Source organism: Phoenix dactylifera, chromosome 18 (genome assembly GCF_009389715.1).
Source record: "Phoenix dactylifera cultivar Barhee BC4 chromosome 18, palm_55x_up_171113_PBpolish2nd_filt_p, whole genome shotgun sequence".
NCBI lineage: Eukaryota > Viridiplantae > Streptophyta > Magnoliopsida > Arecales > Arecaceae > Phoenix > Phoenix dactylifera.
Window position 1 is genome coordinate 8,307,465 of NC_052409.1, and position 25,557 is coordinate 8,333,021.

The 25,557-nt window shown below is 39.6% G+C and overlaps 2 protein-coding genes and 1 pseudogene across 2 annotated transcripts; 1 reads left to right on the forward strand and 2 right to left on the reverse strand.

Moving 5' to 3' along the window:
• The first annotated feature begins 11,034 nt into the window (after positions 1 to 11,034).
• On the forward strand, positions 11,035 to 11,947 carry LOC103721573 (histone H3.3). The gene is made up of 3 exons (XM_008811839.4): positions 11,035 to 11,207; positions 11,324 to 11,400; positions 11,490 to 11,947. The coding sequence occupies exons 1-3, from the start codon at positions 11,136 to 11,138 to the stop codon at positions 11,749 to 11,751; spliced, it is 411 nt and encodes a 136-aa protein (XP_008810061.1). The 5' UTR covers positions 11,035 to 11,135; the 3' UTR covers positions 11,752 to 11,947.
• Positions 11,948 to 20,612: 8,665 nt separating this feature from the next.
• On the reverse strand, positions 20,613 to 21,620 carry LOC103721572 (histone H1-like). Its single transcript, XM_008811838.4, has 2 exons — positions 21,340 to 21,620; positions 20,613 to 21,256 (listed from the first exon to the last, which is right to left on the reverse strand). The coding sequence occupies exons 1-2, from the start codon at positions 21,541 to 21,543 to the stop codon at positions 20,831 to 20,833; spliced, it is 630 nt and encodes a 209-aa protein (XP_008810060.1). The 5' UTR covers positions 21,544 to 21,620; the 3' UTR covers positions 20,613 to 20,830.
• Positions 21,621 to 23,738: 2,118 nt separating this feature from the next.
• LOC113463698 lies at positions 23,739 to 23,857 on the reverse strand (annotated as a pseudogene).
• Between the last annotated feature and the right edge of the window lie 1,700 nt (positions 23,858 to 25,557).

Below are 25,557 nucleotides of genomic sequence, written 5' to 3' on the forward strand. Positions count from 1 at the left end.
TGCTACTTGGTCCAGGGCGATGCGTAGAGCCTTGAGAGCCAAGAACAAGCTTGGATTCATTAATGGAGCCATTCTCAAGCCCACGAATACTGAGGATCCATTATTTGAAGCTTGGGAACGATGTAATGATATGGTTGTTTCTTGGATCCAGAATTCTATTAGCAGCATACTCAAATCAAGTGTAGTTTTTGTTGATGATGCTTCAGAGATATGGATGGAGCTCTTGGAACGGTTTTCTCAACAAAATGGACCAAGAATTTTTCAATTGAAGAAAACTCTGGCTGGGTTACAGCAGGAACGTGATTCGGTGAGCATCTATTACGGTAAGCTCAAAACTCTGTGGGATGAGCTTTCAGTATATGATCCAATGCCTGAATGTAGTTGTGGGAAGTTGAAAATATTGCTTGATCGGTACCAAAGAGATTGTGTTATACAATTTCTAATGGGTTTGAATGATTCTTTTACTAATGTGAGAGATCAGATCATGCTATTGGACCCTTTACCTCCTGTGAACAAGGTGTTCTCCTTGATTCAACAACAAGAAAGGCAACACCAAATGACTTCTAATATACCTTCTCCTGATTCCATGGCTCTAGCTACCAGAAAATTCAATGGCAATGCTAAACCTATTTCAAAATTTACAACTACTCAAAAAAGGGACAGACCTTTTTGCACTCATTGTAATGTTCAAGGACATCTACTGGAGAACTGTTTCAAGGCTGGAAATGCTGAAACTCCCTTTTGCACACATTGCAAAATGACTGGTCATGTTGTTGAGAAATGTTATAAAATCCATCGGTATCCACCAGGCCACAAATTCTTCAACAAAGGAAAGAGTCCTGTAGTTTTTGCAAATCAGTCGAGCATCTCTGCTCCTGTTGGTCAGGATGAAGAAAATGATACCAAAGTGGCTTTGACTAAGGGGCAATATCAGCAGCTACTAACCTTGCTTCAGCACAAAGATTCCTCCACTGCTCCTCACTCAGCCAACCAGATCCAGTCCATTGTCACCCCTGCATCACTTACTCCAAATGTTTCCAAAATGTCTGGTATTTCCATTTGCTTTTCCACCTACACACACAAGCCATCAACTCCTCATGAAACTCCTTGGATAATAGATACGGGTGCCACAGATCATATGATCTGTGACACTGAACTTTTTTCCACTATGACGGCTATTGTTTCTTATTCAGTTAAATTACCCAATGGTATTGAAGTACCAGTGACACACATTGGTACAGTCAAGGTGACAAGTACTATCATCTTGAAGGATGTGTTATGTGTTCCATCATTTTCCTTCAACTTGCTTTCAGCTAAGAAAATTGCAGAATCTCTTAATTGCTGTCTTATCTTCTTCTCTAATCGTTGCTTCCTTCAGGACCTTTCATCTTGGACAACGATTGGGATGGGTGAAGTGAGAAATGGCCTATATCACCTGCTGAGGATGGAAGTTGCTTCTTCAATTTTAGTAACTACTCTTTCAAAGCTTTCACATAAAGATTTTTCTGTCTCTGCATCTATTATGAATGACAGATCAGTTTCTGACCTTTGGCATTGCCGCCTTGGTCATATTTCTGTTTCACGATTACGGCTTATTGATGATCCAATTGTAAAAGATAAAATGTCTTCTATCAATGAATTACCTTGCTGTATTTGTCCCATGGCAAAGCAGCATCGAATTCCTTTTCCTGTTAGTCAACACAGATCTTCCATTTTATTTGAAATTGTGCATTGTGACATATGGGGACCTTGTTCAGTGGCTGCTTATGATGGTTCTAGGTATTTCCTAACTATTGTTGATGATTTCTCTAGAAGTACTTGGGTCTACTTACTCAATACCAAATCCGAAACTAGGCAGTGCTTAGAATTTTTTTATAATTTGGTTGAGACCCAATTTGTAGTGAAGATCAAAATTTTAAGGAGTGATAATGGAGCAGAATTTCAAATGCATGGGTTTTTTGCCTCTAAGGGGATCATTCATCAAAGAAGTTGTGTTGAAACACCACAGCAAAATGGCATTGTAGAGAGGAAGCATCAACATTTGCTCAATGTGGCCAGAGCTTTGAGGTTCCAAGCAGGAATTCCACTTCAATTTTGGAATGACTGCATCATGACTGCTGCCTACATTATAAACAGAACACCCACCCCCTTGTTAGCCAACAAAACTCTTTTTGAACTGCTCTTCAATGCCAAACCGACCTATGCACACATGAAAGTCTTTGGTTGCCTTTGTTTTGCTTCTACCTTGTCCCATGGTCGAAAGAAATTTGATCCAAGAGGCAGAAAATGTGTATTTTTGGGTTATCCTTTTGGTGTTAAAGGATATAAAGTCCTTGATATAAATAGCAATACTACTTTTCTCTCTCGAGATGTAGTCTTCCATGAAACTATTTTTCCTTTTCACACTATTTTCTCCAATTCCAATTCTGAACAAAATACATCAGAACCGGTGTTTCCTATGTTCAATTTTGCTCCTCCTCCTGATATTCCACATACTGTTCCACAAAATGACATTGCAGCCACTAATAGGACCCCTTCTCCTTCTGATACTCAGTCTCCTTCAATAGTATTAGAAAAGATACTCACTGATACTCCTCTGATACTCAATGATAACATTACTTCTGACTCTCCACATGTTGTCCAAACTGAACCTCTTGATCACATTGACCCTGCTATTCCTCGAAAATCTACTAGAATTCGAAAAGCACCTCAATATCTGCAGGATTATCACTGTCAGCAGGTCAATCTCACTTCACCAGCCTCTTCGTTGGACAAGATGCAATCTTCTTCTTCTTCTTCAGGTACACTTTTTTCTTTAGCTAATTTTTTGTCATATCAGCATTTTTCTCCAGCTTTTCAAGCTTTTTCTTCCTCCATTTCCACTCACCTTGAACCTCAAAGCTATAAGCAAGCAATTCAAAATCCTGACTGGTGCAAGGCTATGGAAGCAGAAATTATTGCTCTTGAACTTAATCATACTTGGAAAATTGTTGATTTGCCTCCAGGAAAAGAACCCATTGACTGCAAATATGTTTACAAGATTAAATATAACTCAGATGGGACTGTGGAGAGATATAAAGCTAGATTAGTGGCAAAAGGATACACTCAACAGGAGGGGATTGACTATCATGAGACTTTTTCCCCTGTTGCCAAGCTAGTCACAGTTCGATGTCTTCTTTCTATTGCAGCAGTAAGAGGATGGCATTTGCAACAGTTTGATGTTAACAATGCTTTCTTACATGGAGATTTAGAAGAGGAGATTTATATGAAGAGGCCACCGGGTTATACAAAAGGAAAACCTCACCAAGTTTGCAAACTCCTCAAGAGTCTTTATGGTCTCAAACAAGCTTCTCGGCAATGGTACTCTAAATTTTCTAGTTCTCTTCTTGATTTTGGTTATACACAATCAAAGGCCGACTATAGTCTTTTTACTAAGAAGGATGGCAATATTTTTACAGTTTTGTTGGTATATGTTGATGATATTATTGTGGCCAGCAATTGTTTAGATTCAATTTCTGTTCTGAAGCAGTTCTTAGATGATAAATTTAAGATCAAAGATCTCGGGTCCCTTAGATATTTTCTTGGCATAGAAGTTGCTCGATCATCTAAAGGGATTCACATCTGTCAGAGAAAGTATGCACTTGATATCTTAGCAGACTCTGGTACATTGGGGTCTAAACCTCTCAAAATTCCCATGGATCAAAACTTGAAACTTAGCAAAGATACAGGCCAACTTCTCTCTAATCCCACTATTTATCGACGGCTTATTGGTCGGTTATTGTATCTGACTATAACAAGACCAGACATTAGTTATACTGTTCAAACTCTAAGTCAGTTTATGGATAAGCCTACCACAACACATATGGCTGCTGCCCACAAGGTTCTCAGGTACCTCAAAACAGCTCCTGGTCAAGGCATTCTGTTCTCTTCTTCATCTACATTACAATTGCAAGCATATTGTGATTCGGATTGGGGTTTATGTCCTGATTCTAGACGATCAGTGACTGGCTATTGTGTATTCTTGGGAAGTTTTCTGATTTCCTGGAAGTCCAAGAAACAATCTATTGTTTCTCGCTCTTCTGCAGAGGCAGAGTACAGGGCCATGGCCACTACTTGTTCAGAATTAACATGGCTGCGTTACATTTTACATGATCTTCAAGTTCCTCATCCACAAGCGGCCACTCTTTTTTGTGATAATCAGGCTGCACTTCACATTGCAACCAATCCGGTGTTCCATGAGCGCACCAAACACATCGAATTGGACTGTCATTTGATTCGAGATAAGATTCAAGAAGGCAGCATCCAAACCTTTCATGTTGGAACACAGCAGCAGCTAGCTGATATTTTTACCAAAGCTTTGCCGTTCTTTCTTCTTCGATCCCATTTATCCAAGATGGGAATAGTCAATCTCTATTCTCCATCTTGCGGGGGGGTATTGAAGTATAAAGCAGCAGATCAGCTTCAGTCTCAACCTTAAGCTGCATTCAAAGTGAAGTACAGGAGCGGGAAAGGCTGAATGAACTTCTTTTGAGCTTCTTCTCCTCCTTTTCTCCTCCTTCTTTTCTGTTCTTTACTGTGTCCTGTATTGGTATTCTGTTTTTTTCAGTTTTTAGCCACGTTGTTTGCTGAGCTGGAATCTTTTCAGCTGAACTGGCAGGACGTTAGTCAGTTACCATAGTTTGTTAGTTAGTTATAGTCTCATCCAACTCTATATAAAGCCTACCTCTGTAAACAGCTAAATGTGAAGAAGAGAAATGAAGGAATTTCCCATGGTTTGAGCTCTCTGTTTTCCTTTTTCCACACACTTTCTTACAATAGGAGTGTAAATATTTATGAGCGCAAACACACCAATAGAATGAGATACTACGTTTACTCTTAGCATTCTAATATAATTTATTCTCAAAGTGTAGCTTCTTTGTAATCACAAACTACTGATAAATACTATAAAAAAACACATTAGCTCTGCATAGCTTAGTCATCACTTTTTTATCTCCCAACCTACAGCAAGATGGTTACTGTGCCAGTATTTTTTTTTTTAATCGATGAATGATCTCTGCTTCCAAAGTCCCCCCCCAAAGCGCGGAAAAAAAAAAAAAATCTGAAAAGCTGGCTCTTCTTCTTGAACAGCCAGTATTTTAGCTTTGTTCTGCTTGTTTAATAGTCTCTCAAAAAAAGTACATCCTCATAAGTGTGAAATGTCTTCGGGGCTTGATTCTCTCGGTGATCTTAGTTTCTCTCTTCTATCAGCCTAATCTTTGGGTAAACGTACAATCTTTGAAGTAAGGAGACAAGCCCAAATCGGCTGCAAAATACCAAGAAGGATCAATCAAGCATTCCCTTGCATCAAAATCAAGCTGCTGTTTTAACCATAGCGAGCACTAGATTTAAACACCCAAAGGGGGACCATGTTTTGGTAACAGCCTAATGAATGGTGTGCAATTATTAGCAGAACTTCTAGTAACTGGACGGGCTTTTACCACGGATATACATATGATGGGAGTATCGTTTGTTAAGATGGCTTTGGATTGATCCAAAGAAATACGAAGGGGACTGGAGATGGTTATGCTAATACTGCTTGATTCGAGAGATGACTACGCTAGTACCATCCATTTTCCGTTTGTCCCTTTCTTAGTCTTTGGCCGAATTACCAAATCAAGCAAAGCAATACATGAAGAAAATAGTAGTTCCCTACTGTGATGACTCACTAGGATGTCCCATCATAGTCACCAATCTAAATGATTTAGTTTTGCCACTCTTCATCCAATGGAGCAAAGTTCGCCGTCTCAATACCGGACCCTATACCGGGGTACGAATCTTTTTTGATATACCGAATGTCGGTATGCCACCCATAGCAGGTATCAATACCAGAGGATTGCCATTGTATGATGCAGTACTTGAATCCATATGCCTGATCCTACTAAAGCATGTAGATCCTCACGACCATGACTCAATTGAATTGGCTGCATCTCTATGTTGGTTCATGGAAGATGTCCGAGTGTGTTCCTCCTCCTTAAGCCAAAGTATACTCTACCCAAGTATTTTCTCATGTTACATATATAAACCTTCAAGAAAAGAATTAGGTAGGCTAATTGAAAATGAGATTACTCTAAATGCAGGGATCTATTCTAAGCGCATAGCGATATTGCACAAAGATGGGGAAGACGAAAAAACATCCTATATCAGTCTGCATACACCTAACTTGATTTGGGATCTAAGGTTATCCGTACCATGCCACCCCCAGCCCAAGTTCTTGGCTCCAAACGGTAGAGAAACTTCGATAGCCTCGCCAACACTTCAGCACCATTAAAATTCCAGGGAGGACCTTCTGCTCTCTAACCTCTCAAAGCTCTTCTAGAATCTTTTGATGAGATTTTAAGCTTTTGCTGGCTCTCTTCAGTGGCTTGTGGCGGATGCCTTAATTAGATCTTCTTGGATTCTTTTTGGATGTCTAGGCCCTGGAGAGCAGAGGGGTATCCATAATAAAAGCTTCGGGTTCCTAATGTGGCAGTCCAATTAGAAAGAGATGTTTTCTTGAGAAATTCTCGGCCAGCTATCTCTGGTCATACTGGCAGCAAGTAGACAATGATGAGCAGCAACTTGCTAGCCACATTAAACAGTAGAGAACTTGACGCTTTCATAAACTAATGGCAAGAACTCTTCCACTAATATAACCTAGCCTTTGACCATATTGTCAGCAAGCTGCTTATTTATACTGGCAGCAACTTGCTAGCTAGCCACTAGTAGGACTCATTTAATATTTTTTTGAAAAGATGATTTCTAAAAATATGATATCTGAAAAAGCAGAGAGCTTGGATTCAAGTATGAGAGAGCAGGCGAGTAGGTGGCTCCATCGGCGATGGCGAGGATTTAAAAGGAGAAGTCCTCAAGCTAAAGATTGGGAAGAAAGAGCCATTGGCAGGGGTCGTCATTTTTGTACTGAGATACATGCATGTGTTGGCAACAGATGGCATGGTGCCGCTTGTTTCAATTGTTTTTAACTTCTATTAAAGTTGATGAGTGAAAATGGTGGATTGTTGTTTTCTGATCTTATTGGATGTATCCGTGCTCAAACTGTATAAATCATCTTATTGGTTAATTATGCGCAACCATGTGCACAAGCTACATGCTGCTACATAACCATCTTGGGCTGCAATTTTATATGGCCAAATAATGTTGCTAAGGGATAGAGCAATGGTAGTGATGGTGCATCGTTCTTAAAGATTATGTTAACATGGGGGATGAATGGGATACTGGTGCTTGGTGCATTGATTTCAAAGGGATGGGTGTGCTAAGGTGAAAGTGGAAATGGAATAGAAAGTGTCGGAATGGTTAGTAAAATTATCCTATATAGGGCTAAACTTTTTTTTTTCGGTTATATCGCTTGGGAAACGGCTATTGTTTGAATGTTTCTTATTTCTATTTTATCATTATCTATCATGCATGCCCTTACATTAGTATTTTTTGCTCCTGCTGCATATACATGTTCACTTTATAATAAGATCATGTTTATATTATCATATTAAAAACATTGGCAATGAAGACTATATGATGTCATTGATTTACGTGGCCCATCAATATGGGGCATATTTTTGATATAGCTATCCTTGTAATAGACTATTGACATAGCTATTCTTATAATGGACCATTGCTTATGCCTCAATGATAACTATTTATTTGAGCCACAATTACTTTTTACCCCAATGATATCCCCATACCTAGGTTCTCTAGGATAAAGGTTCCACCTCCCCTGACCACCCGCTTTGCATTCCAAAGGAAGTCCCTCTTGCTACAACAAACATTGGATAGCTAATCAAAGCTTGCTTGGATGATCGGTGCTCGCAAAATGGAGCCTTCGTGGGTCCTAGGTGGGATGGATCTCTCCATCACCCTCTTCCTTATCAACCCCTTCTCCATCCCCATGTTTTCCCCTTCTATGCTAGCCCTCCCTTATCTTGTTACTCCTCCCCTCCTCGTTGACATGGAGCTCTCTTGCTAGGCTTGCCCTTTTCCTTTTTGGCCTTGTTGCTATGACAGCGTATACTGGCCTTGTTGCCGACACTTTAAGCGTTGTTATAAAAAATATAACTAGCGACACGATTTAGCGTAACTATTAGCCGATACATAAAAGCGTCAGGAATGGTGACATTTGCTTGCAGTATTGGCCATTTTTTTCAACACTCACATTGTTGTTGATGCTTTTGCAATGCTCTATAAAGCATCGCTAATAAAACTAACGATGCTTATTAATATCCGTATAGGCAATAAAAAGCGTCAGCGATGTCCGATTTTTTTTGTAATGTGTGATCCCCGGAAAACCTGGAGCTTGACATCCAACTCAAGACTGGATCATGAGAGAACTGGACAAAGCAATCGATGTTGGTGTATGTGGTCGAAGGTGATGGCGCCAACGTGACATAGGGCTTATGAGGGAGGGAGAAGAGAGAAGGAATAATGGTGTCATTCTGGAAAGTGTTTGCTCAAATGGCATAAGGACATTGGGGATCAAACTAGCAATCAGAGATAGTGGTAGCCTAGGGGGTTATCGGCATAAGGGGGCACCGAGTTGGGGGTGGGGGGTGCAGTGGGGTGGCAGAGAGGATTGGGGATGATTGAGAAGGAGAAAGATAGGATTGGAGAACAAGGTGAGGTTGCTTTTCTTAGAAACTAATGGTCTCTTCGTTAGCTTCATTCCTCTTGCTTTTGGAGGCGATTCAAAAATCATAGTCCATCGAAGAGGTAATCTACACAATGCATTATAGATTCTTATCTATAGAAATTTTTTGATTCATTATGCTCCAATATTTGTATGCTTTGGAAGCTCAAACATGATTGTTTCAAGCTATATTGGTCTATTGATTAAAAATAATACATGAAAAAAAAAGATGAGCTGGGAGTTTCTGAGGAGTTCACTTAGGAGCTTCGGCTTCCATGAGGAGTGGATTGGTTGGATTATGGGATGTATCGGTAATCTGTCTTTCACTATCTCGGTGAACGGTCACCCACACAACTTTTCGAGTATTCGGTGGGTTTCCGTCAGAGATGCCCGTTGTCTCCTCTACCGTCCATCCTGTGCTCGGATGCATTATCTAGAGCTTTTCGACGGGCGGCGGAGTCACATGTGCTTGAGGGCCACAAACCGGTGTCAGAGTCTGTTCAGATCTCGCAGCTCTTATTTGCTAATGATTGCATGCTGCCGGTCCGCACGACGAGACGTGCATCAATGGTGATACGAGATATTTTGGAGGATTACTGTGTTGCCTCGGGTCAGTGTATCAATAGGACCAAATCTACTATATGTTTCAGTCCAAGGACCAAGCCACAGGTAAAGACCTCTATTAAAGAGATTTTGGGGATTGGCGAGCAGGATGGCCCAATGAGGTACTTTGGGATTCCTATCACAGGGCGTCATCTACACCGGAAGGACTGTTCCAATATCGAGGCGAGCATCAAACATAGGTTGGAGGGATGACAGATGGAGGCTCTTTCTATGATGGGTAGAGTCACGCTAGCATGGTCGGTGCTGAGTTCGATACCGATGTACCTGCTAGCAAACACCCTAGTACCACTATCACTTTTGCGGACCCTCGAGCAGCTATTTAGGAACTTCATGTGGGGCAGACGAGAGGGCAGAGAAGGAGTTCATCTGGTGGCTTGAGAAGTGCTCTGTCAGAAAAACAGATAGGGAGGTTTGGAGATTCAGTCATTGGTGGTGAGGCGGGAGGTATTAGCTGCGAGACGAGCTGTGAGGCTTATTTTGGGGTAGGACAATCTGTGGAGTGCTCTGATGTGGGCTAAGTACGGCATGCATATGGCGGCGGCGGAATTTCAGGTGGGACGACATTGCTCATTCATCTAGTGGGAGATGTGCTCTCATGCCCCGGCTGTGTTTGAGGCAACCAAGTGGGCTATTGGAGATGAGCAATCTATTGATATTCTAAAGGACCGATGGTTGACCGAGCAACCACTCAGCCAGATGCCGATGTTGGTTGATGCGGTAAGGTGGCCGGTTTTAGAGTATGTGACCTATTTATTTCTCGTGGGGGCAGGTGGGATGAGATGCGAATCAGGGAGGCGTTCAGGGAGCAGTTGGCGGAACGGATCCTGGCCATTTCAATTTCTTTTGGTAACTCGACGGACACTTGTCCGGACGACCACACGGAGGGCCAGTGTGTGCTTTGCAGATCTACAGACGGTGGTGGGAGGGGAGACCACCAAACGGATTGACACAGGTTGGATTTGGAAGATGTAGGTCCACCCCTAGTAGCCTTGTTTATGTGAAAAGTGGCATTGGTTGCCGATCAGAAGCTTGCTAGCTAGGAGAGGGTTAGGGTCCCCTCGGTGTGTGTGGATTGCCTTGATGCACTAGAGTCTCTCAGTCGTGTTCTACTTGGTTGCCCACGGGCCGCACAGATATGGAGAAGGGCTTCGATTCTACTACCGAGGTTAGTTGGGTCAACCAAAGACTTGCTACAGTATAGATATTCCTTTATTGTTGGATGGTTTTTTTTTTTTTTTTTTTTTTTTTTTTTTTTTTTTTTCTTACGTAAGATTGGTGTTAGTAGCCGATGAAAGAGGAGGAGCAGAAGAAGAAAAAAAAAAAAAACAGCACGCTAGCTTAATAGAGCCGGTCATTTTTCCAACCGATTGGTTCTATTTCCACCACGTAACGTCGCCAGGTGTGCTGTTTGCGCGTGGAGGGAGACCGACCAGCTGCCCTCATACATCAACGGATCCTCGCCGTCCAAGTTAGAAAGTGCACATGGATCAGATTGATTCGATAGGGACTACCCAAGAATCGACCCACCCGGTTCAGTAACGAAGCGTCGGCGCCCAAGTTCGACCCGAACTCGGAGTTCCAGAATCTCTCACGCGCTCAGCCATCCTCGTCGAAGCATTTCAACCAATCAGGAGAGAGCACACGGATCGTGTGTTTCTTGAAACCCATCCTCGTCCGTCCGATCCCCATCAACGATCCAAAATCTCCTCAGTGGTAACCGCTCCGGCCACGTCTCCTTCTCCTCCCTCTCTCCTTATATGTCCCCCAAAACCAACTTTTTACTCCCATTCGCCGACCCTTTCGAGAGAGAGAGAAAAAGCCGAAACCCTAATCCAGACGCCAGCTTTCTCCCTCTCCAATGGCTCGTACGAAGCAGACCGCTCGGAAGTCCACCGGTGGCAAGGCCCCCCGGAAGCAGCTCGCCACCAAGGTATCATCGCCTGGCCTGAATCAATTTTAGGTTTTCAATTTCTTCTTTTTTTATTTTAAAGGTTTCCTAAGAAATCATTTTCCCTAAATCTTGTTCTTTTTGATTTCTTTTTGAAGGCGGCGAGGAAATCGGCGCCGACCACCGGCGGAGTGAAGAAGCCCCACCGCTACCGTCCAGGAACCGTAGCCCTTCGGTACTCTTCTATAACCCTCCAATCCCTCAATTTCTTCTCGCTGTTTTCTTTGATTCTTTTCTCATTGATGATTATGGTTAAAATTTTAGGGAGATTCGCAAGTATCAGAAGAGCACGGAGCTGCTGATCCGGAAGCTGCCCTTCCAGAGGCTGGTGCGCGAGATTGCGCAGGATTTCAAGACGGATCTCAGGTTCCAGAGTCACGCCGTCCTGGCCCTCCAGGAGGCGGCAGAAGCCTACCTCGTCGGTCTTTTCGAGGACACCAACCTTTGCGCCATCCACGCCAAGCGCGTCACAATCATGCCGAAGGACATACAGCTCGCTCGCCGCATCCGTGGAGAGCGTGCTTAGATTCGTGCTCTTTCCTCTATATTTTGGTTCTTGGTTTTGTCATTGGTGTTATCAGGTCTGTCAACTGTTCGTACTGATCTCGTTTTGTTTCAGAGGTTATAATGGTTATGTTTAGAATCTAATTAGTGACCTAGTTCTGATGTATATTCTTATATCAAAATCCAGAAATTCGGATTCATGGTTATGTCGTTATTTTTGTTGTGTTTGGCGTTTCTGTGTTGATTTCCTGTTTCTTAATTGGGAAAGGATTACAATTTGTTTTAAGTTTGAATTCTACAGTTGTGATTTGAAATGAGGATATGAGAAATCCAACTCAAACCCTAATTAGCGATATATTTTTAAACAGCTGAGAAATTAGAATAGTATTCCTAGTACTCGAAAAAAGTTATTGATGGGGTAGCGAATTGCTTTTTTCTTTTCCCGTTTTATTTGAAACGAGGATTTTGGGGAATTCAAACTCTGCGTTGAGATAGTTCTGACAACGCAGTAGGGGCATGTGTAAATTGTTTGCAAAATTTTCCCCAGTTGCTGGGATAAAGTTATGGTTGGCGTATGGAAGTAGCGTAGAAAGTGGATCCGCTGTAAGTTTGTTAGGTAGAGTCATGTTGATTTTATTGTTCTTTTTGCCTGGTTGGCATTCAGTTTGCATTTCTTCTTTCTTGCGTCTGTTCTTTCTTTGCTCTCTCAGGCTCTGAATGAGCAGGCTTGCTGATGTGGGTTTTTCTATGTTTTTTGATTGGAGAACAGCTATTTTCTTGAGTAAGTTTATCTTGGACGTTCGGCTCCTGTTCTTTGCATGCAACTGTTTGCGGCAATTTTAGTTGCAAGAGGGTGTAGTAGTGTATGTCGGCGTTCTTTTCCTCCTTTCTTCTGTTTTAATAATTTTAGAGTTTTTAGTTTCTTAACTATTGTTGTTGGAACTTTAAAGATTGTTATTAATAGCATCATCAATTGAGTTCTTTGGATCATAATTATGGTTTTTATTTAATGTAGTTGATAATAATGTTATATTAGGAAGATTATTAGCGTATTTGAAGCGAATTACGTAAAGAACTTTTGGTTAGTATTACTAAATTAATATAAAAATGAATAATATGATCAATAATTATACTTATTTTAATGCAAGCTGATATTAATATTTTTTTTTCATTAGCTCTATATAATTTTCTGTTTTTTGGCATACAATAATATTTTATTAATGTTATTATATTTTTGTGATGATGATCTCGCTTTACTTGAAATTCATGTAATATTTTCTAGTGCAATATATTTTGATGTATATTTTATGCAAGTCGATTCAAGATTTTATTATTTTTATAATATGTTATTTGGCTATATTGATAAATATATATTATTAGAATTTTATATGGTGATAGTATATTATAATATTAACATCAAAAATTTATTTTAGAAAATAATTAAGTTCTTATGCCTGTTATATATTATTTTTTGTTAATTATTTATTATTAAATATTAAAAATAGTTAGAAAAAGAAGAAAAAAATTGAATTTCGTGCATTGCTAAATAATTTTAAGCGACCTAAGGGAAAATTTTTAAATTGAGAGGAAAGATAACCGGAACTCATCCAAATTTGAAAAGAATTTTAGGTAATTTTTCCGGTTGCTTTGTTTATTGAAAGTTTGATTGATTCAAAAATCAACTATATGAGGATGACCAAACTCAAAATGAATCGAGTTTGATGGATGTTTGTTCCTGAATGGTCGCTTTTGTGGTTGGATTCTGTTTTTAGACCTGGAGGTTTATCTAGAGCTTTAGCTAGTGATATAACTTTTCGAGTGTGTTTGCATTTTAAATATGTTTGGTTGGTGGCTGGAATTGAAATCTGAATAGAATTTGAATACTTGAGAGAATCTGGATTGAGTCTGGGTTTTAGAAGATTGGGGCATTTTTATTTTTTTATTTTTTGGAGAATTGGAGTGGTAATGAAACTTAGAATGGGAGAGTTGAGACACTCATGGAAAGAGTTGTGATGCCATCTTAATATGTTTTGACTATTTTGCTGATTTGTCAAGTGCGGGGAAGATTGTTTAGCTGTCGTACCAGAAGAAAATCTTCGGACCATTTCCTATCTTGATGGAAATGCTTTGTAGAAACAATGGGACTTTCGAAGATAATTTTCATAAATGATGAGGCCATCAGCATGTGAGAGTTTTGAGTTTACCCTGTGAAATATATATTGTCAATCAATTCTTTTCATGATGCAACGACATTGTTAAAATATTTCCACCAGTTGATTAGCAGCACTTGAATGAAGGTCCCTAAGATTTATGATTCCTAGTCCATTTCTAAGAGCCACATTCAGTTTTCCATCTAACTTGGCAGAAGCCTCTATGGCATGTTTCAGTGCCTCTCCATAAGATAAGAGCCAGGGTAGGTGAGGAATATCAAATCTGTCTCAATTACTACTGCATAATGGAGACACCTTCCAAGATTTGTTATCAGGAAGTTGGCTACTTGGTACTCTAGATGGATCAAAGTTATAGCTACTTGGTTCTCTACATGGATCAATGGCTCTTGTTCGTTTAATAAATAAGGTTTGAAGTGAGTTATATAGCTATCCAAGGATTCTCCTTCCAAGAAGACTTTAATTAAAGTTGATTTTGAAGCCTCTGGATAGCTCATATGAATACAGGATGAACCTAAGCATTGAGAGCTGCATGGGATCAAGATCCCAAAATAGATTATCGAGTCTTTAAGCATTTAATTTTGTCCACCTCCATATTCAATCGTATCCTGGAAATAAGATTATTCCTTGCAGTAATGTTGAGAATCCTGTCCAAAACATTCGCAACCGAAACGAAAAGAAGTCACCTTGTTTTAATCCTCTCTTGTTGTGAACCCTGCTTCCAGGTTCCTCATTAATTATCAAAGTCAGCTGAAGGCATTTTGGTATCCATTTTAGGACCAGAGATTCTTGCTTCAAGTAAATCAAATAAAACTTCCAGTTAACTCTATCAAATGCCTTTTCAAAATCCAATTTACAAACATTTACTTTCATATTTTTTTAGGTAAGTGATTAGCAGCGACAAAACTGTCATAGATGGTTCTTCCTTTGGCGACTGTTGAGAACTTTGGAAACAATTTTTGTCATCCTGTTTAGGAGACTAATTGGTGTGGATCCATTATCGATGTCCAGTTAGATTTCTTTGGTATTAGCACGTTGTATGTCACAATTCAGAGCCTTATTCAAAAAAACTAACTAGAAGGTATTATTTGAATTCTTTGATCCTATATAAATATTCAAGATCTATCCAATGAATAACCGATATGAAATTAAATATATGCCCGCACAGATTCTCACAATATAGGTGTAAGTCAATTTTTCAAGATTCGTTGTGCCATCATGAGGTCCTTGAAACGGATTTAGAGAAATCATTTGAGTATGTCTAAGAGGTGTTGATCGAAGAATGTTGGATATCTGTCTAGACCAGGTGATTTGTGCCCTGCTAGATTGAATTAGCCTCGTTCATGTCCTCTTCGGTGAAGATCTGGTTGGGTTCCTTTGTATAAATTGCCCGCTTTGGTAATTGGATTCTCTGAAGTTTCCAGGAGTTCATTGTAGAATGAAGAGAATTCTTGATTGATGTCTGTAGCCTGGTTTACATTCAGGAAAAAAAGGTCTGCAGGCTAGTTTAGAGTAGTGCCATGATCTTGAATTTGTTGCTTGAAGATGAAATTTTTTTGTATTTCTGTCGCCTTCATTAAGTCATTATTGGGATCTTAAATGCTGCTCCTGTTATAAGTAGTTCTAGTTGTGGTTTCAATTGACTGCGTGCGTCTCTTTTCATCGGCTCAAGGCTCTAGAGTGAATGAAGGTTTTCTGGGAGATTATACCAACGGATAACTTACTCCAAGCCATTAGTTTAGAGCGCAAAACTCTCAGTTCTAGGATTAGCAGCCAAATCTTGAGAGGATTGGGAAGTTTTCCATCATTCTGAAATTAAGTCACTGAAGTCTGGAAACGTGTGCCGATAGTTCTCAACTTCAGGTTTTGCTTTGGGATACTTGATGTTTTTGGAAGAAGAGAGGGATGTGGTCGGATGTTGCACCTGCCAACCATTGATGGGCATCCCAGGGAGATGAAACATCGATCTAAGTTTTCTGAGATGGGAGTCTCAGTGATTAGACCAAGTGTATTAGGTCAAGATCAGTAAGGAAATGAGAGTCAATGAAAGCTTATAATGATCTAGAACTGCTGGGTGCTCTTCTATTCATAGCGAACCCTGCTAACTGTTTTGTGAAACACAGGAAAAAAAAATAATCATTGGCTTATGGAATTGTCGATAGAGTATTCGACAAGCATTGAAGTAAGCAAGGAGTATCCATGCACTGACCATTGAGATCTCACTGCTATGAGTTCCGGATATAATTCATTCTTTGTGAGAAGCCATTGAGATCCATCTGTTTCCAGTGTGAACGTTACACTTAAGGGAGAATATATCAGTGCCATCCACTGTGTCCGACCCTCGAATAATAAGTTAGTGTCACTCGTGCCAAGCCGATGGCATCCACTTCTTGCCAGCAATCAAAGCGTGTTCCACATGTGGATTTTAGGAGTTCATAGTCGAATGTGCTTAGTTTCGAATCTTGCAAGGGTTGTAAAAACTTTCAGAGATTTTCCGGTGTATCCCAGATTGTTCTTCTTTTAGCAGGCCTGCCAATAGTCCCCTCACATTCCAGTACAAGATTGCATTTTTGACATGAAGCAAAGACCGATACAACCGAAACATGCTACGTTATAGCTAATAAAGTAGATCATACGATGAACCATGTGGATTTTAGGATTTTAGGAGTTCGTAGTCGAATGTGCTTAGTTTCAATTCCTGCAAGCGTTGTTAAGACTTTCAGAGATTTTTCAGTGCATCCCATATTGCTTTTCTTTTAGCAGGCCTACCAATAGTCCCCTCACATTCCAGCACAAGATTGCATTTTTGACATGAAGCAAAGACCAATACGACCGAAACATGCTACATTATAGCTAATAAAGTAGATATTAAGATGAACCAGCTGAAATAAACTAGGCATATTAGATTATCTTGTATACCAGCTCAAGACAGAACAGGAACCAAAGTAGTTCAGTACAGCTAGAAGCTAAAACGTTGTTGAAACTGTGAACAACAATCACAAAACATTCTTAGCAAAATGCTAGAGAAGCAGTGGGAAACAACAAGGGCTCGTTTGGTTCGCGGGAAGTATTTTCCCTCCTGGGAATCATATTCCTAGGAAGAGGATACCTAGGAAAGTTATTTTGGCATGTTTGGTTAACCATGGAAAAGTGACAAATTTCCAAAGTGCTTATGTTTGGTTGACCATCCACTTTCCTAGAAAAGTTATGTATAATTCCTATTATGCCCTTAATAAAAATTAGGTCTTTAATGCCTCTTTAATGCTTCTTTAATGCTGAAGGGTCTTTTTGGGAAAAAATAAAAAAGGAGTGATTCCCACCTCATGGGAAAGTAACTTTCCCATGTTTCTCATGGGAAAGACTTTCCCATGAAATGTGGGAATCATATTCCCATGGGAATACAACTTTCCCATCCCTCTCTTTTGAAAACTCCAACCAAACAAGAGGCATTTCATTACTTTCCCGTTGACCACACTTTCCCCCCTCTTTTTCCTGCGAACCAAACGAGCCCCAAAAGATGTTTGAGCTAGTAAAGCTGCAAAATGAGGTGTGGACTTCCATTTTCAGACCCTGATCTATGGCGACCCTTTGAAAGACTGGACTTGATGCATCATTCGAATTCCAACTTCTTAAGTTTGTCAGATGCGGAAGATGCACCATCTTGATTCTTGAGAGAGGATGAGGCCGCATTGTTTGCCAAGAGATGCTAAGTCTCTGATGTGAGGGAGTTAAAGAAGAAGATATCGTCCTCTTTTAGGTATTTCTCCTCAATACCAAGAAGGTCAATCTTCTTGGAACGAAGCCTCGCGCAAGCCAAGCATACATCATTGATATCCCTGATTGCTGACTGGATAGTTTGATCTTCTGAAATTTTTCAACAAGCCGATATCTCCATAACATTGACGACAGTTTTCGAAGATCATAAGATGGCTCCATGATTTTATAATTTCTCTAGGCAACTTCAATATTGGAGTCCATCTCAAGTCAAGTCAAGAGGTTGATGTTATGGACTTTGATGTATACACTAAAGTCCCATTCTTTGGGAGGTAAAAAAAACTTATCTAGAATCTATATTTTCTGAATAAATACTTTTCAGGTAACATTGAGACAGTAAATAATTTACCAATATTCTTTTATGCATTGAAAAGAGACTTTGAAATCTGTTATTCATATTTTTTTGCATTATACTTTTTTTTAGATAAATTGCTAATATCTATTCATATTTTTCATTGTATATTATATATATAAAATTATAAATATATAATAATATTTAATTATTATTATATAAATATTATATAATAATATTATATTATGTTAAAATTACATAATATACTATAATATAATATTAAGTTTATTAGTATTTTAGGAGTAAAATAAAATATATACTTTATCTATTGATAGGAAAATGACTTACCCACTTAGGAGGTGGGTAAGTCATTTTTTTTCATTTCATGGGTAAATACTCTCCATAGAAAAATAGCTTATCCACCTAGAGAAGCATGCGAATATGGATAAGTCAATTGATAGAAAAGTTGGCCAATTTTTCTATAATATTTACCTAATAAAGAATGTGTCTTAAGGGCACGAATTAGCTCGATATATGGAAAAAACTATACTTGTGAAGACAGAAATGGATACACCGCTTTCCATGGATTGAATAATTATTATTAGTGAAGCCATTTGTAATCTATTTTAACCAACCAAGGAGAACATTTGCATGAACAGGTATAATTATTAAAGGTTTTAGGATTGACATGGGCAATGGCATTTACATGTGGCTAGCACTTCAAGTTTTCTTTCCTTTTCTCCGTCACGAACTCTCATTCAATTAGATGTGAAAAAAGCATTGAACAAGAAAACTCTTCTATCATGCTCCTACCACATTTCCCCAGCTGTCGCTGAAAGAATCCATGTACCTAACAAATGAGTGTGATCCTTATGAGGTTTGGTATACTATTTATGCCCATGGAAAATAAAGAGAGAGTTTTATTATCAGGATGAAATACCATCTCTGTATCTCAGTATAAGAGCCTATTAGCTAAATAAATATCTTTCAAAAAACCCCTCTCGTCTTTCAGAAATAGCTGTCACAAAACCCCACATTCCAAAACATCTCTCACCCATAAAACCTTGGAATAGAGATGAAGGCCACGTATCCGAGATTATGCCAATAATTATTAAGCCAATTATTTTTTCATGTTATTACACTCACTACCTTAATTATCTTTATAATTATTAAATTATGAAAAACAACTATGGTAAATTGATTGAACAACAATTAAACTGATGACCAGATCAATGTCTACTCAAGGTACAATAATCATGTATTTTAGTATTGCTAGATAAGCATCCTCTACATAATGTGCGTCAAAAAAATATATGACCAACTGCTACTGGTATCATGGTTCGCCGGCCGGCCCAAAACAAATGGTATAGAATGTACCATTCCAATCCGGATAGTATAGAACATATCATACCAGTTTGATATTAGACGACGTACTGACACTTGATATATCAAAATAATCTCATACTGCATTATATTTACATAGTGCTAATGTAGCAGCAATATATAGTATGATTGGTTGACACTTTACCCTGTAAAACCTTGTTTTTAAGAAGATTCAATATTCAAATCCTTGGTGTTACTAAATAAATAAATAAATAAAAATTAAACGTAAGACTTAGTCCAATATAGAATAGAATAACATGATGAAGAAGGATGATCCATATACATGATTAAGCTTTAATTACTTAAGTTTTTAGGTCCAGCTGGGTCCTAGAATGTATGACAAGACCTCCTATATTGGACTTCTCATCTGCCAAACATGTGGCATCCGAGCTCAAGAAGTAACATTAGATGTGACTCTTCAAGAATGGAGATGCTTTGGCTGGAGCAATCCGTAGTGCACTTGAAAAAGTTTTAAGAACATCAGACTGGATGGAGTTGAATAGGTTCATATGTGAAGTTTGAGATCATTGTAGAACATGTGTGAGGATTGGTGATATGTAGAACAAAATAAAACAAGAACGATCTATATATATATATATATATAGAATATAGATATTATATTAAGAATATAATATAGTTTTGAATATAAAATAATAAGAGTCATTTGATATTGATCCAATGGCCCTAGCTAGGTATGAAAGAGGGAGCACCAACCGAGTTCAGAACCCAAGCCACCACCAAGTCCTTACACTTCCAAGCAATCACCCTCTCCTCTTTTTAACCCGTTCCCAATTCCACCAGCTATAAAACCATCAAAGCACGCAAATTTATCAACATACCCACCACCATCACTAAAACCAGCAACCACAAATCTAACAACAATGCCAGGATGAGACTCAGAGAAGCCGTCCATTCCCACCATTACTATCAACATCAATGGATTTTCATCCAGTTAAATAGACTCGGACCACTTAAAATGAATCCAACAGTTGGATAAGGGTGATGGTAGGTAAGCTTGGACCACAGTTTCTGAACTTGGGTGGCCTTAAATTGAGTTGGATTAATATTAATGGAAATCAGAATCAGAATCAAACCCAATCCCAAAAAATCCATAAGTCAAAGAAATCCATATTACTTATGTAACATATACTTAAATAAACTATTTAATTAGGAAGAAAATTCAACCTCATTCAAGAGACTACAACTCAAATTACTCAGTTGCCGAACACAAGCACAAATTTTTATAACCTCAGAGCATCAAAACCATGAAATTTATACAGGAACCATGCATATTATTGACCTTCCATATCATTAGTCACCAGACGAGTTAAAAGAAGAGGAGAGAGGGGGGGGGGGGGGGGGGGGGGAAGAAGCGTAAGCTACAAGAGAAAGGCAACCAAAATATACAGGCCAAGTGCACAGAAAACTGAAGCAGCTATTTATACAAGGATGAACAGAGTCATGGAAACCATCTATCTCCGCCATCAAGCAGTAGCCTTCTTAGCCTTCTTGGCCGCCGGGGACTTGATGGACTTGGGCTGCTTCGGCTTCGCAGGGGTCGCCTTCTTGGCTTTCTTAATCCCCGGCTTCTTCTTAGCCTTGGAAGGCTTTGAAGGCTTCTTCGAAGCAGCAACAGGGGCCTTCCTCTTAGCAGGGGCAGAGGCGGCCTTCTTCGCCGGCTTCTTCTTCTTCTTCTTCCCCTCCTCCTCCTTTCCAGACTCCGATAGCTTGAAGGAAGCCTTCACCTTCACAAGCTTGCCCTTGGCGGTGAAATTCCTCAACTGGATGGCCAAGACCTTCTTGTAGTTCGCCGGCAGGACCCCTTTGTGCTTCTCCTCCATGTGCTTAGCAATGGCGTAGGAGCTGGAGCCAGTCTTCTCGTTGAGCGCCAAGATTGCCTCTTTGATCATCTAAACCAATCACCAGGAGATCAAAATTCGAACTTTTTAACACAGCAATCATCGAATTGAGGAGGGAAAGAAGAGATTTTTACCTGGAAATAGGGAGGGTGGGAAGGGGCGGAGGGCTTCGGAGCCTTGGGCTTCTTCTCCTTGGGGGCTTTCTGGGCTCTGGGTTTCTTCTCCCTCACCGGCTTTTCCTCCTCAGCGGGCTTGGACTCCGGCGGGATCTCCGGCACCTCCGCCGGCGGCGGCTCGGCGGCCACAGCCGGGACCTCGGTTACTTCGGCGGTCGACATAGGTAGAAGACGGCGATGCTCACCGCAAAACCAAACGCTTCTCGGATCGCTCTGGCGAAAAGAAAGGGGGAATTCGATGGGATTTTATAGGAGGGGGACAGGATCCAGTGGAGGAGAGGTAGGAGCGCGGTGATTGGCTGGAACGGAGGCACACGGATCGACCCTCGCGGAAGGCTGAATCGTGGCCGTCCATCTGTACGGTGATGCGGGCGGACATTTCTATCTTTCGTACGACGCAGGATTCTGGAAGATGATGGAGATTGTCGACGCCGGAAGGTGTGTTTGTATGTGTTTTTTGGCAAGCAATTTGAGGGCAGACATTCGGTTGGGAAATGGGGTTTGTTTTCAATGTCATCACATTGGATTGAAGATTACGAGCAGAAGATTGCGGAGAAAATGGAATGAGGGAGAATGGTTGCGTCTTGGATGAGATTTTGTGTTTCAAAGCAAAAATCCAAACCCATGCTTGTGATTGTCATGTAATTAGATTGATGAGTGATAACCTCAACTCAAAAACATTATTTTTACCAAACAAAGTAGCAATTCGTTTAAGATTCTTAATTCTAGTTTGGGATGTGTCTTGAGGTATGTCTCATGTTAGACAGATTAAAACCAACTTCCCAAAAATAAGGTATTTCAATCTTTGTGAAGCATGAGATGGCAAAATCACTATTATTAATATTTTTTTAAAATAATGAGCTACAAAATGCCTAACCATAGATATGGCAATAAGGAGAAGAATGAGGCAGAGTAACCGAGTCATGCAGGATTTTAGTATTATTTTGCTATGAGCTGAACTACATAGAGCTAATTGAAACATAATGATCAAAGTTAGACTAATATGTACTTGTTTATTTTCTTCCATCCTACACAAACCCAATAATAAGTCTAGGGGTAGAGATATTTGATGCGACTTGAAACCTAAATCTTTTTCTTTTTTCTGTTTTAGGTCATGGATATTTCAATTTGGAAGAAGTATGACCAAGTTTTTAAGCTTGGTTTAGGTATAAATTGGAGCTTTGAATTGCTTCATGACATGCGTCGTCTGTTAGGCAAATGCATCTTCTATCAGGCTTCTCATGTTTACAGGGAGGCCAACAATTCAACGGACTGGATGGCCTCCTATGTGGCTCATCATTCAAGCGACTTTATTCGGATAGACCAGATTTATGTCCCATCTTTCCTACAATATATTTTACTTGCTGACCTTTTGGGCACTACCCACACCCATTGTGTGTGTGAACTATTGATGTACTAAAAAAAAAAATTGCTTTGCATCATAAGGGTGTAACTTTAAGTTCAGCCAACCAACCAAGTCTTTATGAGCAGTTGGTCACATTACTGTAAGTGGTTGGCTCTTCTCGAGTCAAATCAGGTTGAAAGGGGGTAGGTCTAGTGGGGTTAGCTTGGTCTGAAGATGGTTCAAGCTACATTGGAGGTTAGGTCATAAGGTTAATTTTTTTAAAATTTATTTTTCTAACTTGACTTTTCTTGAACCTAAGGTAAATTGATGCCCTCAGTAAGTCTAAATTATGTAAAAATAACTATAAAAGGTAGTCATTTAATGTTGTTTTCTTTGTAATTTTATTTTATAGAAAGAAGCTCAAGGACAACAAGAAATGAGCTTGAGGCCCTTATCCATTTTAGTTTGGGGTCACCATCCTTTTGCTGCAATATATCCTTGTGGCCTAATTGCAGGATTTCTCTCATTATGTATACTGGTAGATAGACCTATTATCTCGTAGATCTAATTATTCAACTCATTTTCCTCTTGCATGTTTTTATTGTCCTTGAAGCCCTAGAAAAGTATGTTATTATTGACAATCCATATTCCCACTCAAGGAAGTATGAGAAGCACATCATTAATATCTGCAAGATAAGGGTACATCTTGGATTTTAAGAGATCAATATTTCAATGGTCGATAAGCAATGGCACTGAAGAAGCCCAATCTAAAGTCTATGGGATGTTAATATTCTACACGATGCACACTTGCTTCTGCTGCTCTTTTTTCATTGTCTCTAGCTTAATGCCTTGAGTCGGACTTTATACTTTGCTTTCGAGTCCTTTGTGGGTCTGAGTAGTTGATTGCAAGTCTTTTCCTCTATGCATAGGCAAGTAAGGGTTGAACCTACAAACAAATATTAATTTATACTTAAAATACTTTACAACTGTCTTTTCTTGATGTAGAATATAAAGGGCGCAATACCAGGACTTTCCAGGGGGTCACCTATTCTAGTACTACTCTTGCCCAAGCACACCTAACTGTAGAGTTCTGATGGAATCCGGTGCATTAGTGCTGGTATAATTATATTAAAATCATTTACTTCACCATCTCATCTCCTTCTTTCAAGACTTTTGATAGATCCTCCTCTTGATGCTCATCAATGGACATCATCATCGTTGAGGACATCAAAACCTCTTGATCCTTGTCCACTATTCCATCCAAAGAAATCCTTGACTATCCTTCCCATTGGTCACTAATAGTAAGTATCTCATCCTCCTCATCACCCTCTCTCCTCTTCTGCCCATTGCCAATACCCCCTCTCATCTTCATCCCCTACTATTTTTGTTGCTACCTCCATGCTCCGCCTTTCTGCCGGTCATTGTGGCGTCACGATCCCTTTCTCCATTTTTTTCACCAACCACCGACTTATTGAGAAAAAAACCATCAACAAACGCCAATTAATCAATGGTAACTCCATCTTCACTAACACCGGTGCAACATAACTAAACAACAACAATGAGATGAGACAAAGAGGAGGAGCTCTGCAACCACACCATTAATAGATCCATCATCAATTGACTTGATCTAATTAAAGAGAGTTGGACCAATTGAATAGGTCAACAAGTAGAATCCAAGTCAATTTAGGGATGCAGCTTGGTCTAGGCTCAATCCAAACCCAACCAGTCCAATTTGCTTGTTAGGTAAGATTGTTGGTAAATAAGGTTGGGTTGGTGCTTCGAATTATATAGAAATAACTAAGGAAAGGCAATTATTTGATGTTGTTCTCTCTGTAGTTTTTCTTTATGAAAAGAAGCTCAAGGATAACATGGGATCACCACCACTCTTTTGCTATAATCCAGCCTTGTGGCCTAATTTTGGAACTGCTCTAGTTATATATACAGGTAGATAGGTCCACCATCTCTAAAAGGGTCCAACTTTATCAGGATTATGACTCCTCCTCTATAAAAGCAAGACCAGGAGATCCAGGCACGTATGGCTCATCTCACACATACTATTCCGCTATCCTACTCCACAGGCATTCTTCTTCTCTTTTATTTTTTCAAAGCCATGTCCCACTTAAGTATTGGAGAGCCGGATTACTTTGAATAGGTAATAGCTATTGAGATTACATAAGAAATTAAAAAAATGAAAAGAAAGTCAAAAATCAGCTTAAATAGGTAATAGTTTGAATCACTAATGCAGGATGAAATATTGATGCAAATAGTAGCTATTGAGAACGCATTAAAAGTAATTACAGGCAGTCTCTGGTATAATACTTTCATTAAAATGTTTGCCAACTCTTGCTTCCTTTAACTTACGTTCACTTAACAGCTAGTGGGTGTTAATGTAGTTGTCCCATATACGTTGGTCCCAAATAGTATTTTTATCATGTAGCCAGGTGCACTCAAAAACTCTACAAAAGCCAAGGTTTCTAATGCTTCTCATTAAACAAACTTGCCCTCTACCAATGATAAGCCCATCATGCCCTTCTAAACTAGATATATCAGTGCTGAACCTTGTAAGATATGCTCCTTATCTTTGTTTCCACTAAAGTATGAGCCTTAATTCCATCGTAGCTCAAGGACATACTGTCCCCGCCAACGCCCCTCACATAGTGTACTCAACTCACATCTCTTATCAGGGATTCTAAAGGTGGGGAAGAGAAGGTTAACATGATGTGAGCCTCACATGGGAGCATCCTTTCACCGATCATTATTCATGCACTGCTCTATCTCTCGGCACTACATGAAGCAGTGGTACAGACAGCGAGGGGAATAGAGTAGGGTTG

Bases quoted from the DNA above. Each gene is read 5' to 3' on its own strand.
- LOC103721573 (XM_008811839.4), top strand. From the start codon at position 11,136: ATGGCTCGTACGAAGCAGACCGCTCGGAAGTCCACCGGTGGCAAGGCC. The intron at 11,208-11,323 runs GTATCATCGCCT...TTCTTTTTGAAG, and splicing joins GGAAGCAGCTCGCCACCAAG to GCGGCGAGGAAATCGGCGCC. The intron at 11,401-11,489 runs GTACTCTTCTAT...TTAAAATTTTAG, and splicing joins CCAGGAACCGTAGCCCTTCG to GGAGATTCGCAAGTATCAGA.
- LOC103721572 (XM_008811838.4), bottom strand. From the start codon at position 21,543: ATGTCGACCGCCGAAGTAACCGAGGTCCCGGCTGTGGCCGCCGAGCCG. The intron at 21,257-21,339 runs GTAAAAATCTCT...TGATTGGTTTAG, and splicing joins CCCACCCTCCCTATTTCCAG to ATGATCAAAGAGGCAATCTT.